Here is a 16,116-nt window from a genome sequence, read left to right as displayed (position 1 = left end):
TTAGCAGCTATTCTCCCATAACAGAGAAACTTGTTTATCAACGAGGCACCGGGAACCAGAGAAACCAAGCTTTCCTTTCTATTTATTTTCCCGTTTCTTTCTTTGATCGTGAAATGGGTGTATTTTGACAAATATCCGACAGGACAAGATAGAATTTCGTGGTAGACGTTCTCATAATTGTTTGTTATCCCGGTCAAGATTATGTTCGGCTGATTGCGGTACGAAATTACGTTCTTCTCACGTTTTCTGTCATGGTTAATTATCCTCTTCGAGGACGATGACGAATCGTGAAATTGTTTAATGTATCTACGTCGGATCGATTACGCCGTAACATATCCCCGTGTAGCGTGAAACAATCTCCTTTCTCCACCTACCCTCGCCTTTGTACTATTTTTCTCTTTCTCGTTATGCTCATTTATATATGTCCCTTCTTTTCTGTCTATTTTTTTTTCTCCCTTCTCGTTGATCGCTCGTTATTAACTGGCAAACTAACAAGCACCCAGGAATCAGGAAACGTTGAATTTAATTTCCGAACGTAACGAGAATCGACACGCGCTCCACACGTATCGCGTTGTGTCATCGATTATCATCGGTGTATAGCCGCGACTGGATACAGAATATCACGAAAATATAAATATTAAGAACACAAACACCGAGTATCGCTTCATATAAAATATTTTTTTATTTTTTTTATTCCTTTTATCACTCAGTCAGACCTGGACCACCGTGTCGTGTTTATCAGTTAAATATTAACACCTGTAATTCCGCGGTGATCGTAACTATTTACGTTAAAAATATTTTAAACAGCTATCGAGTCGAGTTTCTCTTGTATTTTTTATTTTTTAATGAATCGTATTGCGTTGAATGATCAAACGTTGGGAACATTGTGAATCGTAACGGTGACTGGTTTTCGTTTGTGGAGATACCGTGATGAACGAGAAGAAAGAAAAAACAAGTTGATAGAAAAGAAGGTTCGAGGATCTTGAAGTTTTCGAACTGGTTCCCTGGCCGGTCCGAGTTAACGACGAGAATCGAATCATCGAGTGGCTATTAGCGCAATGTAATTACGCCGCGATTGCGCAACCTGGTGGAAAGAATTCGTTCCCAGAAGGTTTGGGATGGCAACAGCCTCGCTACGAGCTCTTTCAGCTACTTTTCTCGATGATCACTTTGTATTATAGCGTGTATACCTGCTCGTCAAGCTGTCTCGAACGTATGGCTGGTTCGCACGAAAAACTTTGGAACTTTCACTTTCGATTACAGTACGTTATTGATGGAGAAAATTTCGAAAATTCTTATTCTCCATATTTTATAAATATTGTAATGCAATTATAAGTATTTGATGAATAAAGCCAGAATTAGAATGACAACGCTATCAAGTTATGTATCTCGAAAATATTGAATATATTTATCAAAAGTTAATCCTAGATTCAAGTATAGATAGTTATAAAAAGAGATATATAATTGATTAAAATCCGATCAATGAAAACTTTGAATAACGAAGATGTTTTGGTCACTTAAACGTTTCCGATTTTAATGCGCTTTTATTATGTATACTATCTGCGATAAATTTATCTTGTCTTAATCATCAAGCATTACCACGTACCAATGCTTCAAAGTATCCAATTAGACGAAGCGCTAAGACAATTAGCAAATCGGTTACGAAAGTCTACTCTACAAATCACCGCAACAAAAACCAAGCCAGTAACAGTATAAAATGCAAAACGTAAAAGAAAGATCGTAATGATCGATCGATCGTGATGCTTCGAAAGAGGTGATTACACTGATTTTAAACTGTGCCTCTTGGTGGCGAGCTGTTAATACGACACATAAAACGGAACTAATTTTCACGCTGGAGCCCGCGACCAGTAAATTGGTCATTCTTTTCCGATCTAATTGCTCACCGGTTTCTAGCGTGGCAGATTAAGAGTGGAAAATCCAGCAAACCAGCCGCGTCATTTCTCAACTGGTGTAATGAACATTTCCACGGTTACGCGCGGCGCGCGTCATTAATTCCGTAGACTGAGTTTCGCAGCGAAACCCGGCCGTTCAATTTCATTAATCGTTCCGGCAAAGCCGCCCCCTGCCCAGTTTCACTTAAATCGTAATCTCGTACGTGCCCAGCGCACCCTTGATAAATCTGTCTCTAACCGGCCTGTACAACCGTCAATCCGTCGTTTCGACGCTGGTTTCCGGCTTTGTCCGTAGCCCATCGCTGTTAATCCGCGATCGATGTTCCTCAACATGGCGCGTGAATTAGACGATTTCTCGACGAGAACAGTTTTTCAACTTGGATATTTTGTTGAAGCAAGATTGCGAAAAGTTTCTTTGGTCGACGCGTGAGACGTCGATTGGTCGATTTTTGCGGGGGATTACCGCACACGTATTTCAAAACTAGAAAAAGTTTTTCAGGAAAAGTAAGAAAGTATTACTTTAATATTGACAAAAGGAACAGTCTCGAGGAAACTAGGATGATCAAATATTATTTAACTATATCATATTGTAATATCTAATGATAGTTTTCGATCACAGAACTGAATTAGTTTGATTTCTGACGCTTGAAACACATGTGCGATATATACACTGCTGGCTACAAGTATTACGATCGTTTCGCTGCTTTTAATTTTTAGATATTTTATTATAGATCCGTTACTTCGTTTAAAATACCAAATAATTACATAAATAGTTACGATTTGTTCGAGTAAGTGTCCTAATACTTGTGGCTAACAACGTCTATCGCGAACAGCGATGGATCATGGCGTTGAAACGATAGATACTAATAAATCGTGAAGGTAAACTAAATCGTATAATCGTTGAAGGTAAAGTTGATACAGGGAAGAAGCTAACGAGCATAGATAAAGAGAAAGAGAGAACACACTCATAATTCCACACCGGTATAACTATAGAGATACGTTAAGAGGAAGTGGCGAGTGTAGCTTGCGAGAGAACAGAGAGAAGGATGACATGTATCATCCTCAGAATTACCGTGAACTACTTGTCCCTTGATTTAGGATACGCTTGCTCCATTTTGCTTACCTCTAGAAAAAAAGCCTTCCTAAGGAATAATGTTAGGAGAGGATGTTAAAAAACGCACTAAATGGCATATAAGAGTTTGCGAATGGATATGTTCGAGAAATCTACGATCTTTCAGCTAGAATTTAAATTAGAATCGAAATCGTTGGCGATCGACTAAATGTACGAGATTTGTGAAATGTACACCAAAGATTGCATAGCTCCCATTCACAATGCCAGGTAACGCGTTAATGAGTGAAACAAAGTCTCATTATTCACAGGGATCGCATTAACAAAGGATCTTTCGGAGCGAAACACTGTGGAAGGTAGACCCAGAACACCTAGCGGTAAATGCTTCAAGCGAGAGTATATACATGCGTGTGAATTTTTATGAAAGTCGATGCACCTTGCCCCAACTACACCCTGGTGTTAAAGGAAAGAGCAGGTTAAACGTAACAAACGGGATCGGTTATTGCAAAGGATGTAACAAAGATCAAACGAACGAAAATAAAAGCGGTTTCAATTATGCGAAAGTTACGACTACTCGTGAACGAGATTCTCGAATCGAGCGAGTTGATAAAAATTCGCGCCGTTGATTCTCGATTTTTTGGCTAAATGAGATGTCCTCGCGAGAAATGTACCAGAGATCCGACGCTTCTCATAGACGACGCCGGCGATAACGGTGTCGATAGGGGACGATCCGCGTATCACGTTAAAGCCGTCCAGTTCTCGTTCTGATTTGGAAAAATGGGATGCGGATAATCAAGAGAAAATACGCAATTCGATCTGGAAATTAAACCAGCTACTAATACGTATCCGAGGTACAGATATTTTTCTACGAGAGAAACCGTCTTCGCTGGTACACTGTTCGCGATATTCGTTCGATATTCAGCGGCTAATATATGTACTAATATATATATATACTATTGCACAACGTTTTTCCAGTTTCGCGGAATATACTTTTGAGACACGACAAGTAGAAACGGAGAAAAAGTCGCCACGAAGTCTAGATGGATCCACGAAGAGGAAAGAAGCAAAAAGGTTACAGATGATTGTCAAGAGAGAACGAGAGAGAATGAGAGAGAACGAGAGAAAAGAGAGAAAGGCGAACGTATACGAAGGGAAGGAACGGTGATTACGATCAGGCAAACTGGTGATCTTCTCGATCGATTCCGCGAAACGAGTTAAATTGACGTCAAACTCTCTTGCCTCGTCTTGCGAAACGCATAGATAGAGAGTCGTCGTATGCACGCGTGTAGAACCGCGACAGACGTATACGTGTATGACTCCACGGTAGAAGCAACACCGTGGAACTTCTCCACTTAAAGTTAATCCGGAAGTTATTACTCGTCAGCCAAAGGAGGTCCTTAGACCGACTCGAAGCCGGCGAGAGACGGCGCGGCGCCACGAACTTTAAATGCATTTTTCTGAAAATCTACTTCAAGCCCTAGACGGTGACACATTTCGATATTAACGCGTGCTTCTAGCGGCTCTTACGCGATTACGTGGCGCTTTTGTATTCTCGCAGTCTTCTTATGTCTCTTTTCCTTCTTCTTCTTCTTCGTCTTCTTTCTCTTCCTCTTCTTATTCCTCGTCGTCGTTTCGTTTTCTTCTTCCTTGGTTTCACCAACGTAATCGACAACGGGGATCGAGTTTGCTCGCAGCTACCGCTTTCAGAGCTACGCGACGATAACGTTAATGGATACGATTTTGATTCGTCATCGCGATTATCTTTCCCAATTATTCACACTACCGGCACGTCGACGGTCTTATCGTCGTGAGACATAGCAAGAGTCACGTTTTCCCTTTTTTAGTTTCCCGCGAAACTAATTTCCGCTAGCGAGCTATTAATCACAACGACGAAACGCGCTTCGCGTCAGATCAACGAAATTCTACGTCACCGTTTTCCCTTTGTCTCTCTTCTCTCTATGTCTTTCTCTCTCATCGTTTCCCTTTACCTTCTGCTCTTTCGAATCGAACATCTAGACCAACGGCTGCGACAGATTCCCGATTTCGCCGTGTGCCGTTCAAACGAAAAGAAAGAGACAAAAAAAGAAATAAAAAATCAGAATATAGAAAAAGGAATCCGCAGGATATTTCATCAGGTTGGGTATCCTAGAATACGGATCGGTGGAACGTGGATCTTGTGACACGTGGAAATGCGCGTGAAACGCGTGTGTCCATGAGTGTATATATTTCATATGTATACGTTTATACGAGTGTGCATGTGTTTGAAACTTAGGAGGACGCAAAGACACGAAGACCGAAGGAAATAGAGGGGATGTTCACGAGGACCGAGATAGAGAAGCGACCGCTGAGTTTGCGATTCTTCCTACCGCTCTGATCCGCCGCGAAATACGCTCTTCAATGGTCAAGCAATTGGCCAGTTCGCTGGACCATATGAAGCCGTCCACTCCTTCCTCGTTTTCCTTCTTCTCTGGATATATCCTCTTTTCCCCCATCCTTTACCCCTTCGTTTATTTCCTCACGATTTCGACTCCATGCTCTTTGCTCCATTTCCGTGGGCGGACAGGGATAGAGATGGAACAACGTCGAGGAAGCTGATGGCTCGTGTCCTTTCGTATCCGTTCAAAATTATTACTCTGATTTTAAGAAATCCGATAACTTTAGTAGAATAATTGCAGTCGCGTGAAAGCTGCCTTGATTTAATAATGTGACTGTAATCGGTTATCTCGAATCACGTTTAATATTTTATACAGTCAGATATACTGCCGTCCATAAGTCACCAAACACTTGTTTATTTTAGGTGAAACGATCGCTAGAATGTAGGTGTACGATTTCTTGAATTTATTTTATCATTTATCTGTAAGACACTCGATCGAATTCAAATACGTGCGATTTTATACTACGAACTAATTTGCACTATGAAACGAAGTTAGTATTTGCGTCAAATGTCGAAAACAATGCACGTAATGTGGAAAACATTGTACATTCTAAAAAACATTTTGCCCAAAGTAGGCAAGTATCCGGTGACTTATGGATGTGAGAGTACACGTGCTATCTCGTTAAACCTTTATCCAACTTGCAAGCTTTCTCTCCACGCTGTTACTAACATATTTTACTACCACATAAATGAAGATGCGTTAAGAACAGTTTCAAAAGCATGGAAAAATATTCGAAGTTGAGTAGATCGATATTTCAAACGATTGATCCGAGAGAGACGCTTTCGCGGTTCGAAGAACGGCCACACATCTCCGGACAGCATCTTCCCTCCGTGTGAAATCGACGAGTCGAATTTCCGCATACTCGACGGTTAATAATTTTTCACTCCCGGGTACTGACCGAACCGTCCAATAGCGCGCGCGTAACTCTGGCTGCCGAGGGATAGATCCGCGCGATCGGATCGAGATTCGCTCGGATAGATCGTATAGATCGGCCTCTCGTCCAAGGTCATCGAAAGACTATGATCGATATATACACGGACACGCGCGCACGGCACCGTTCAGGAAGCGTTTCTCGTTACCGCGAAGGGAACGAGCTAGACTCTCAGGTGTCATGCTGGATATCTCTCGAATGGAACGGTCGTAAAAGCTTCGCCGTGTAGATACCGATCCATGTGGAAAGTCGGATCGTTCGATAACCCGGGGACCAGGTGACAAGCGCGATCTACGCTCGATCGGATCGGACGTCTCCTTTAATTGGTGCTACTCGACTCATTAAGGATAGAAAATGCTTGTCAGCCTGACCGTTCCCGCTTTTCTCTCTTTTCTTTTTCGGTTTATTTTTTCTTCCCTTATTTCTCCTCTTTTTCGCTTTCGATAATATCGGCAGAGCTCTAGAACGGATTCGATTTGACGTCGCCATCGTGATTCCTTGACGCGATTCGTAAAATAGGGATAAAGGATGGGGGGAAGAGGCTGATTGATCAGAATCAGTTGCGTATGTAGGATGCAAGTACGTCGATCATCGGAATACTTACTCGCTGTTCAGCACCCGAAAGGATTTCGGTGACATGCAGTTCACGCTCCAATCGGTGTTTCCGTGCTCGTTGCATATCGTTATCGAGAACCTTCCATAGTTCGCGCGTATGAGGTGGATCAGCTTTCCCTCGCCGCACTCAATCCACAGGGTCTTGCCCTCGCAGGCGTACGCGGTGTCGTACCTATCTGTAATAGAAATGAAACGAGACCGTCAGCTGGATCAAATATTAAATTCATTCGTGATTCTTCTTTAACATAAAATCTAACGTAAAATCTAAATGAAATATCGTTATCTCTTCTATCAAAATAATTTTACCAATCTTAATTCTTCTATAGACGATTCTGGGTCGACGATAAAACGTCGTTAATAACAATGCCTGTATCTTCCAAATATAACAACCATTTATTTTCTCGTATAAAACCAGTTTCCCCGTCGACAAAAACCGACAGAAATATTCCAGCTGGTCAAGACAAGCGAAAACCACCCTTCACACTATAGCCATGCTTCGTTTCGCCCTCGAAAGTCGTACGCAACGAGGGTCTAATTAGTCAGCGCGATCGCCCAACAATGAGAAAACGAATAAAATACCAAAGTCACGACTTGGTTCTAAAGAAATAACACCAACAACCCCAACTAACCCCCTGCACCACCCCTTTAGCGATAGACTGTAGAGAGGGGGTTGAATTACCGCGAATGAATAAGGAGTCCAGAGTAAGAGGATGAGGGTCGAGATTTCCAAGCGGCGAGAGTCAAGGATACGTCAAAGTAGCTTGCACGAAATTACAGTGACGAGTCGGTTGTAGAAGGGTGGCTCGGTGGTTGTTGCCGGGCAGGCTGAGTCAGAGGGTGCATTACCGGCACGCAGTTGGCTGGGTCGTGTCGCGTTGCGAAGTGTAATGGAATTAAGATAAAGGACACCGGTGTATAGACGCGCGTATACAGGAAACGCAAACAATGAGACGTCGTTGAGAGAGAGACAGAGAGAGAGAGGCAGAGATCATGGTTGTTACGGTACGGTTCGTAGGATCGACTGACAGGAGGTCGAGATAGCCGGCTCGAGCTCAGACCTCGACTCTTTGTCGATCCTACCCCATTTATTCGCTGCCACGGGGATTTATTCCGCGGAAAATTTACCGGAAGGTTTCCTTTGAAAGAAAATTAGCGAATTTACAGGCGCGACTTTCTTCGAAGAAAAGTCCTCTCGCTTTTGCTGCTTGTTACTTCTCGTCGTCTCGTGATACGCGTCTGACAGCGTTCTTCCGGGGCCACGGTTGCTTTTCTTCCCGCGAATGCAGACCGTGGCTCGGTTTAATGGCCGCGAAAATGCCTGAAGTGTATATTCTGTCTGTCTCGTTTACACGGTTTAAAAAGTGTGAAATAAAGGTTGAAAACGGGGGACGTTAGTACGATGATTATCTCGGTTTAAAAAAGAATCGACTAACGAAGTAAGTCTGTCGTGAATAATACGCATAAACGATAGTTTGTTCGTGAACATCGATATTTCGTTCTTTCCATTTCAGCACCTAGCATCGACAATTGCGATTGTTATACACGTACACATGGAGAAACAGACGTTTGAACGAGATAAAAGGAGTTGCTAAGAAGACTAACAGCTAGAAGAAAGGGTCGTAAAACTAGGTCCAGGCTTATTTAGACGGAGGAATGATAGATCTGCCATAATATTGGTGAGCCATAGTGTTCAGTTCGTGACGGAGGGCGCAAGCGGTGTGTCCCGAAGAAGGAAGAAGGCGTCGAGTAGTACCCCGGGGAACGGACCAAGAGGACTAGCACGGGGGCAAGGACGAGAGGAGTACTATAGTCGGGGAGAAGGGCTGTAATAACTCTGTCCGTGAAAGCCCCGTCGTGAGTTCATTAGTTCCATACTGACGCGCCACAATGCCATTTTAGACCGCTGTTAGGACTTTCCGCAAACGATGCAGTTGGTACCACGTTCCTTGCTTCCTCAAAACACAACGAACACGTCCAAGATTTCTAAATAAATAGCCTGCCGAGGGCGTATACTTTTAGAAGAAAAAGCAGCATAACTACACGATCGATATCGGCTCGTTTCATTTAATAATGTTTTTACAAAGACGCGAAGACAATTTTCCCTAGTCACGGTTAAATCGACGAACAAAGGACAAACGAGAGATCGCCATAATAAGGTAAACTTCCAGCCTATCGCCACCGATTCGGCCGGAGTGTATACACATTAGAAGAATGTTCGCCGTAAAAACGGCAGGGCGGTCCGACCGGCACGAAGAAATGCCGATTTTACGGTATCTCGAAGGTTTTCCATTACCGTAAAAGATCTCAAGGTATTCGATTTAAACGAGAACAAAATCGCCGGTCACGCTAGGATGGATTCCTGGAGCTTCGGAAGGGAGCGAGGAAATAGAAGATTTTATAGGATCCAGGTAATTTCTCACCGCTTCCCTTCCTAGGTGTTCGCGTCGCGATTAAGCGGCACCAAGACACGGGCCACGTTTATTCTTCGCTGTGGTTTGTTCGTCGTTAATTAACCGTGTCTCGATAACACCGTAAGCGGAAGGTAATCGATATATGGCATCATCGTAGTTCGAACAACATCCACACGGCTGAAACAGAAACGGGAATGGCGCGGTACGCGTCGTACTACGAAACAATCCCACGATAAAAACTTTGCTGCTGTTGCCGAGCGTTGCTATTACGTAGAAACGGAGCGACTCTCGAATAAGCTTACCTACCTTTCGTGAAACGAGCGTGCCATAACCGCGGCCGCATGTCGCCCGTTCACTCGCTCGCGCGTCACTCGCAGCTGCGCCCTGCAACCGGTGCATTCTCTCGGTGCACCTCTAACGTGAACGCGATGAAAAAAAGGCCGCGTTCAAGCTGACGTAAAGGAACACGCTTCGCATCGGCTTCCTTCTCTCGTTCGAACGTCGGCCCTCTGGCATTCCTCCCCCTTTTATCACGGCAGACCGAACACTCTCGACCTTTTTCTCCTGTTTGTACGCGTTTACCTTTTTTACTTTGTTTGCGTTGCACACGAGAGGGCTCGAGTTTTTGGCTTCCGAATTTAATGCAAGTGAGAATCGTTTGTCGTCTTTTAACGGTAGTTAGAGGCATTTAGGAGTCGTTACCTTTTTGAATATAATCGAGATATGTGTAAGAGGCATAATAATACTTGTCCTTTTGTTACTCGCATTAAGGTATCGCGGTAATTAATTGCAATCTCTCGACATCAAGAGAAAACGATGACTCTTCGTTTTCACGAGTCAAACACCAGTTGTATGGCCATTGTAACCGCGACTTTGAGTCGTTTACTCGTCGCGTTTCGCTTCTCTGTCTCTCTTTCTCTTTCTCCCTCTTTCTCTGTCTCTGTCTCGCCATCTCTAACTACACAGCGAGACAAGCAAACAGTAGAGGACTATTACGATTCGCGCGAAAAGCGAGATTGAAGTGTCGCCCGAGTATCCTGTGTCGGGAAGCGTTACTTCCCGTTTTGCGATTTCGTTACGCTGGCTGTTTTGAAAAAAGGTTTTCTCGCGGAAACGCGCACCACGCGAACACCAAGGATCATAATGACGATACGTAGGGGGTGCGCGCGTGATAATCTGACTCGTCGTTTCACCGAACGACAGGAAAATCTACCATCTTTTTGCCGGAGTTCTCGCGTCTGACCCTTGCATAGCACTTTGACGGAGTGCATTCGAATGAATGCCGTGAAAAGTTTTTAACGAGTGCACTCTCTCGCCGACGCTGTAACGCCCTGTCGTGTCTAGTGGAAATGACGACGACGCTGTCGGGATCCGAGATGGTATAACGATACATACTATGGTTCCGAGGATAATATCCCGGAGAAATTTCCGAATGCTGTTATCGCTTTACTTCCGATTCCACTCGAGACGCGATAATCGTCAAGAAAGGACGACGCGAAGATCCATCGAGTAAACTTCTTTTTACAAGGATTCGCTAATGTTCTTGTTGATCTGTTTAAATTATAAGACTAGGTCGAGCAAATACGAGAATACATTTACTTGAACACTGGAACATCGTTCTTTCTGTTAAAGCAGAAAACAAAAAGAACGACCTATCTCCCATTTCTTCTGATTTCTTTCCATCTCGTTCCAAGCTTGATCTCGTTTCAAATACAATTTTTCCCTAGGACCTAAAATGCTTCAGACTTTGAGAAAAACTTGTTCGTACCAGTAATTGATGACAGATACAACGTTGTTGCTGTCTTCGTTTCGCTGCGATCTCTTCAACCTTTGTTGTACACGCAACATCGACCGATGGAAGATTAAATGAAACGAATGAAAAGCAGGAGCAACCAAAATCCGTAATTCACGACAATCGAAGGAAATGTCGGCATTATCGCTTCTGACGCCAATTAATCGGGTCTCAATTGCATAACATTCAAGAGGAGGATCTAATCAGGCAAGTTTCCCGAGATTGCGGCGGAGACGCGGATTTCCATCGTGGTCCCATTGAAGCTCTTTGAAGTCGCGTAGCTCGCTGTCTCGCGACAGACGCCGCACCGGTCGCCAGGGAAGGTGAGAACGCCGCAGGATTTCGTGCGGTCAATGCGCAGCCTGAACTCTGCCCAGGGATTCTAAGTACGGATTCTGAGGCACAACGGGCTTCAAACTTGCTGTGGCTCTCCAGAAAGCTCTCTCTCTCTTTCTCTCTCTCTCTCTCTCTCTCTTCCTCTATCTCTCTTTCTCTCTTTCTCTCTCTGTCTCTCGTCTATGTGCACATGCCTGTAAGTCGCGGCTGCGTGTATCGGTTTGACCGCGCATAAGTGCGCGTGTATCCGTGAACGAAGGGGTGGAAGCGCTTGAATACCGACAGGACCTTTCCCCCGGGACAAAGTTTCAAGGGAGCCGGGTTCGAGTATCCGTGTTTCGAGTTCGATCGTCCTCGGGATTTACGCGCTGCGGCGACTTCGAACGGCGAGGAGCTGCGTAACTATCCGCAGCGGTGTTCGCGCAAATCTACGCGAGTCGGAAGCGATCGTGACCGTCGACGTCCAAGACGAAAGTCGTCAATTCCGATTGGCCAAAGAGCAGAAACATATATCGATGTCCGCGCATTGATCTTTGAGTAGAAATCACGCTTGAATTTCGAGTTCCGTCAGGCGAAACGAACCTCTGTGGTTCTTGGTTCGATCTGCACGTTCGAAGTCCATTAGTTTCAAGTCAAAAGTGATTAATCTAGTCGGTTAAAATAAACGTTAATGATAATTGATGAATATAAACAATGGACGATTGAAGATATCATCGTTCTTCCGAGGTAAAATGAACTCTTGAACTCGGATGGACGAGTAAAAAATTCAAGGAGGAAAGAATGGCAGGAAGCAAGACAGGGAGGAGGAACAAGAAATTCCAAGTGCCCGGGTATTAGCGTTTCCTAGGGGTGGCGAGGGAAGAGATAATTAATTATCTACGGTATTCCATCACACGAGTAGGCTGAACGTATCGTCAATAAAACATTCGATATTTCTCGATTAATTCCAGATCCGTTGGACCGGCTGGGAGGCAGGAGACGCCGCGCCATGGCCAAGAGAGGGAACCGTACCTTCTGCCTCGCCGGGCATTCCGTGGACGGCACGTGGAGGGAAAAGAGGAGAATTGCAGTTTACCATTAATGACTTCGGGTAATAATATATCGGAGGTCCGGCAAGCCGTGCCTCCCGCTGCCGCGGCGGCCAACTTGAAAGGGCCGACCTAACAGCGGGATGTCGTCAGCTCGATGCGGTCTTAGGCCTCGAAACCTTTACTATGGTATATACACTCGCCGTGGGTGATGCCTTGTTGAAACACTGTGCGGCCATTGTTGCCCACGGACACAATTCCCCAGTCGGCAAACGCTCGTCGCGCCATCCTTTCGACCCCAGAAACACGCGCTCTCCAACAACGATTTTAGCGAATCCGAGAGACGAATGAAGTGAACATCGTTTTTGGAGCTGTGTCCAGTATCGCTGAGAGTCGGGTGTCGCGAGGAATTTTGATGACACAACAGAAGAAGAAACGGGTGGAGGATTTGAAGAGTTTCATTACGGACAGTCGACGGGTGGAAGACGAGGTGCTCTTGTTTGCGACTTGGTAGATTTTCGAGTAGTATACGGAACGGCAAGAGACTGTTTTCCGTAGAAGAGGAATATAATCCTGTACTGATTCTTCGCGCTTTAGTATAGCTCGCATAACGTTGTATTTTCTCACCTGAAATTATGTAGCTCTACTCTGGATCTGAAGCTGCTGTTCTTGGATTTCTGGCGTACAGTTCTTCTAATCTTGACAAACGAATTGACAAAGAGCGATTTAAGAGCGTAAGAATCTCAAAAGATACTAAGGATCTCGTATTTTAGCTTCGGCTTGAATTCCTATCGTAACAATGTCGTGTACGATCCTAAACGTCACTGTATCTATCAAGCGTCGAGTATTTCCTATTTCTTACTTCAAATATTCAAAGATGGGAGAAACTAGGACAGCGTAAGCAACGAAAAATGTGCTTCTCGCCGTGCGATTCAAAATCTACTTATCTTCTTGCGGTCGCTTCCGATCCTCCAATAAAAGAAATCTACTCATTACACCATGACAAATTGAAATCCATCGTACACCTCTGGTGCGAAGAAGCTTACGTATCCGTGGCACAGGTACACCGTGACACGCTGCTAATTATTTCCCCGGGGATTAAAACCATAGAACACAGAGGAGAGAAAACTATTACTCTTCCGTGTATCACCGGCCACAGAATGCCGTGAGGCGTGCAAGAGAAGAAGAAAAAGAGCGCGCGTTCCGTTTTCGCGGCTATCGATCGAGGGCAACATTATAGAGACGCGAGTTTGGCGTCGGTGCACTCCTCGTCCGGTTGGCCATGCATCTTTGGACTCGGCGAGCTGCACACGGTTGCTGCACTCTCCGTGAAGCGCTCCCGGGACGCATAAATCAAAGTCCTCCGTAGAGACTCGCCTTGGTTACGTTCTTCGTTCGCTTCCTCTCGCTTGCTCTTCCGTGTCCCTTTGCTCGTCTCATCCGTGCTTCTCCTACGAGCCGGAGCGTGGTCCGCCTTCGTTGCCTGGTCCGTTCTCGTCCCTCCTTCGAACCGGAGCCGAGTCGTGTTGGCGGAATTTCTAATTCGAGCTAATCCTTTTTCGACGCTCTAATTACATTATCAATTCACGGTAGATGGGACCTGCTGGCCAGGCAAGAACCAGCGTGAGCGCGCGTGCATATACGCGCCGCCGCGCGGATACGCTCTGTGCATCGGCATTTACATGGTCGGCCTGTTGCACGTCGCGGTCTCGTCGCGCTCGACTGATTTATGGCGGCCGAATAAATTATAAGGAGCAGATAGAAAACAGCGTCAACCGGCTTCGGAGGACAGTGTCAGCAATTATCTGCCTCCCTTGATCCCTTCGTGCCCCATGCGATCGATTATGGCGCAGTTGTTCCTCCGATACCTGGAAATGGAATAGCCTGCTCCTTTTTGTCGGCTGTCCCCGAAATTATTGAGTGGGGTAATGCAATTAAAGCATGCATTTTATGAGAGAGGATTACGCTTTTTGGCGATACGTGCAGTTTACGTTAATCATACGGCATTATTCTCATTTTTCCACATTCGATCCTCTTCAATAAAAATTACATTTTTAACGGTGGAATTCTTGAATCGATATATCAAAGGACGAATGCAAAATTCCAAGGCTTATGTATATTTAATGATGATACATCTTGATTTAATTATCGTTTAAAATTCGATCGGAATATCATCGCCGGATGGAATCTACTTTGCCAGTAGTATAGGTACATCGCTCGTCAGCCTTAATTAGTTCTCGCATGCGGAAATATTTAAAAACGGTTGATCGGCCACGTGCTTGTGCGTGTGCCGGATACAGCGAAGATGCACGATTAAACAAGATTCGTAATTACATTCCGTGAGTAATGGAACGGTATTTACGAAGTCTTGGTGAATCCTCCACACAGGCCTTCCCTTTCGACCGTAATGGATAACGCAATCCGGACATAATTTCGCGCTTAGGAAAGCACGTGGGCATAATTTACAACTGGCGAGACACTGGCTGGCTAAACGAGAAGAATCGCTTGGATCAGTTCGATGGGAGGAATAAGTGCGAGATGATCGTTCGAAAGTATCGTTCGCGTCTTCTGGCTGGTATTGTTCCTGGCACGTCGATCGGATCGTTTAACGGGGCTAAGGCAGATGCAGCGGTCGGAAATAAGAAACCGTATTATGCATCCTATCGCGTAGTTTCCACGTTTTACGATGACGTCATCTAAGATAGCGGGTGGGGTAACACGAGACACCTCTTATCTGGCTTATTTAGCGATCACGTTTCATACATCTCCCATTCATAATATTTTCATTGTGCAGGCCTTATATGAATCGCCGATCCAATTACACCGGCCTGGTATCGTCGATCGATACCAGCGAACGATCCGCCGCGCCGCAGCGACAAATTATGAACGATGAACCTACGAATCTCATTGCACAGGCTTTTCTAACATTCTCGTTCGCCCGTGGGTCGAGATCATAATTTACGCAGGCAGTTGGATGCTCAAAGGCTTTATCGATGCTCTGTCGGCCACTCAAAGAACTTCCTTTTCCTCAAGTACCTTTATTATAAAGATGAACTGCCTCCCTACCATTTGTTTCTTACATATTCCGTTGTTCCACCTATACAAATACGTGTTCCCGAGTAATTTCCGCACGCGTTTATTCTCCGACGATAGCCTCGAATCTCGAAGATTAAACGCGAACTGAACGTAAACCAAGCAACGTACATCATCGCCGCGGCTCAAAGGGAAAAGAGGCAACGACGCGGCGAAGGATACATCCTTTACACGGCTCCCACTTCGCTAATAATCAGCGTGGCCCACATTTCACGACATCGAATTCGATTCGCGTTACATGACAGGTAACACGAGCGGTCGCGTGTAAATGGCCCCAACGGAGCGGTGATGGGAGTAAGAGGTGTGCGATGACAGGGACGGGGAGGAACGTGGACGAGGAACGAGGTGGCATGACGGAGAGAAACGAAAAATCGTTACTGTCGCGTTCCCGAGGAGGGAGGGAGAGAAAAAATTTTTGGATAGAGGATGGACACCGGTCGCGAGACGTCACTCATCGCGGACGTCGGCACCGTCGTCCAACCCTGTCGATATC

General features: G+C 45.1%; 1 protein-coding gene across 6 annotated transcripts in view; it reads right to left on the bottom strand.

Annotated features, from left to right (window-relative positions):
• The window catches only part of LOC117157963 (latrophilin Cirl), a 364,233-nt gene that overhangs the window by 35,316 nt on the left and 312,801 nt on the right, over positions 1 to 16,116 (bottom strand). For all 6 annotated transcript variants that reach the window (XM_076620304.1, XM_076620305.1, XM_033336387.2 and 3 more), the window contains one exon: positions 6,953 to 7,139. In XM_076620304.1, coding sequence (XP_076476419.1) covers positions 6,953 to 7,139 — 187 coding nt within the window. The remainder of the gene's footprint in view (positions 1 to 6,952; positions 7,140 to 16,116) is intronic.

This window comes from Bombus vancouverensis, chromosome 7 (assembly GCF_051014615.1).
Source record: "Bombus vancouverensis nearcticus chromosome 7, iyBomVanc1_principal, whole genome shotgun sequence".
In the NCBI taxonomy this organism is placed as follows: domain Eukaryota; kingdom Metazoa; phylum Arthropoda; class Insecta; order Hymenoptera; family Apidae; genus Bombus; species Bombus vancouverensis.
The sequence above is the reverse complement of the archived record's forward strand: the minus strand, read 5'-3'. Positions and strand labels throughout refer to the sequence as shown.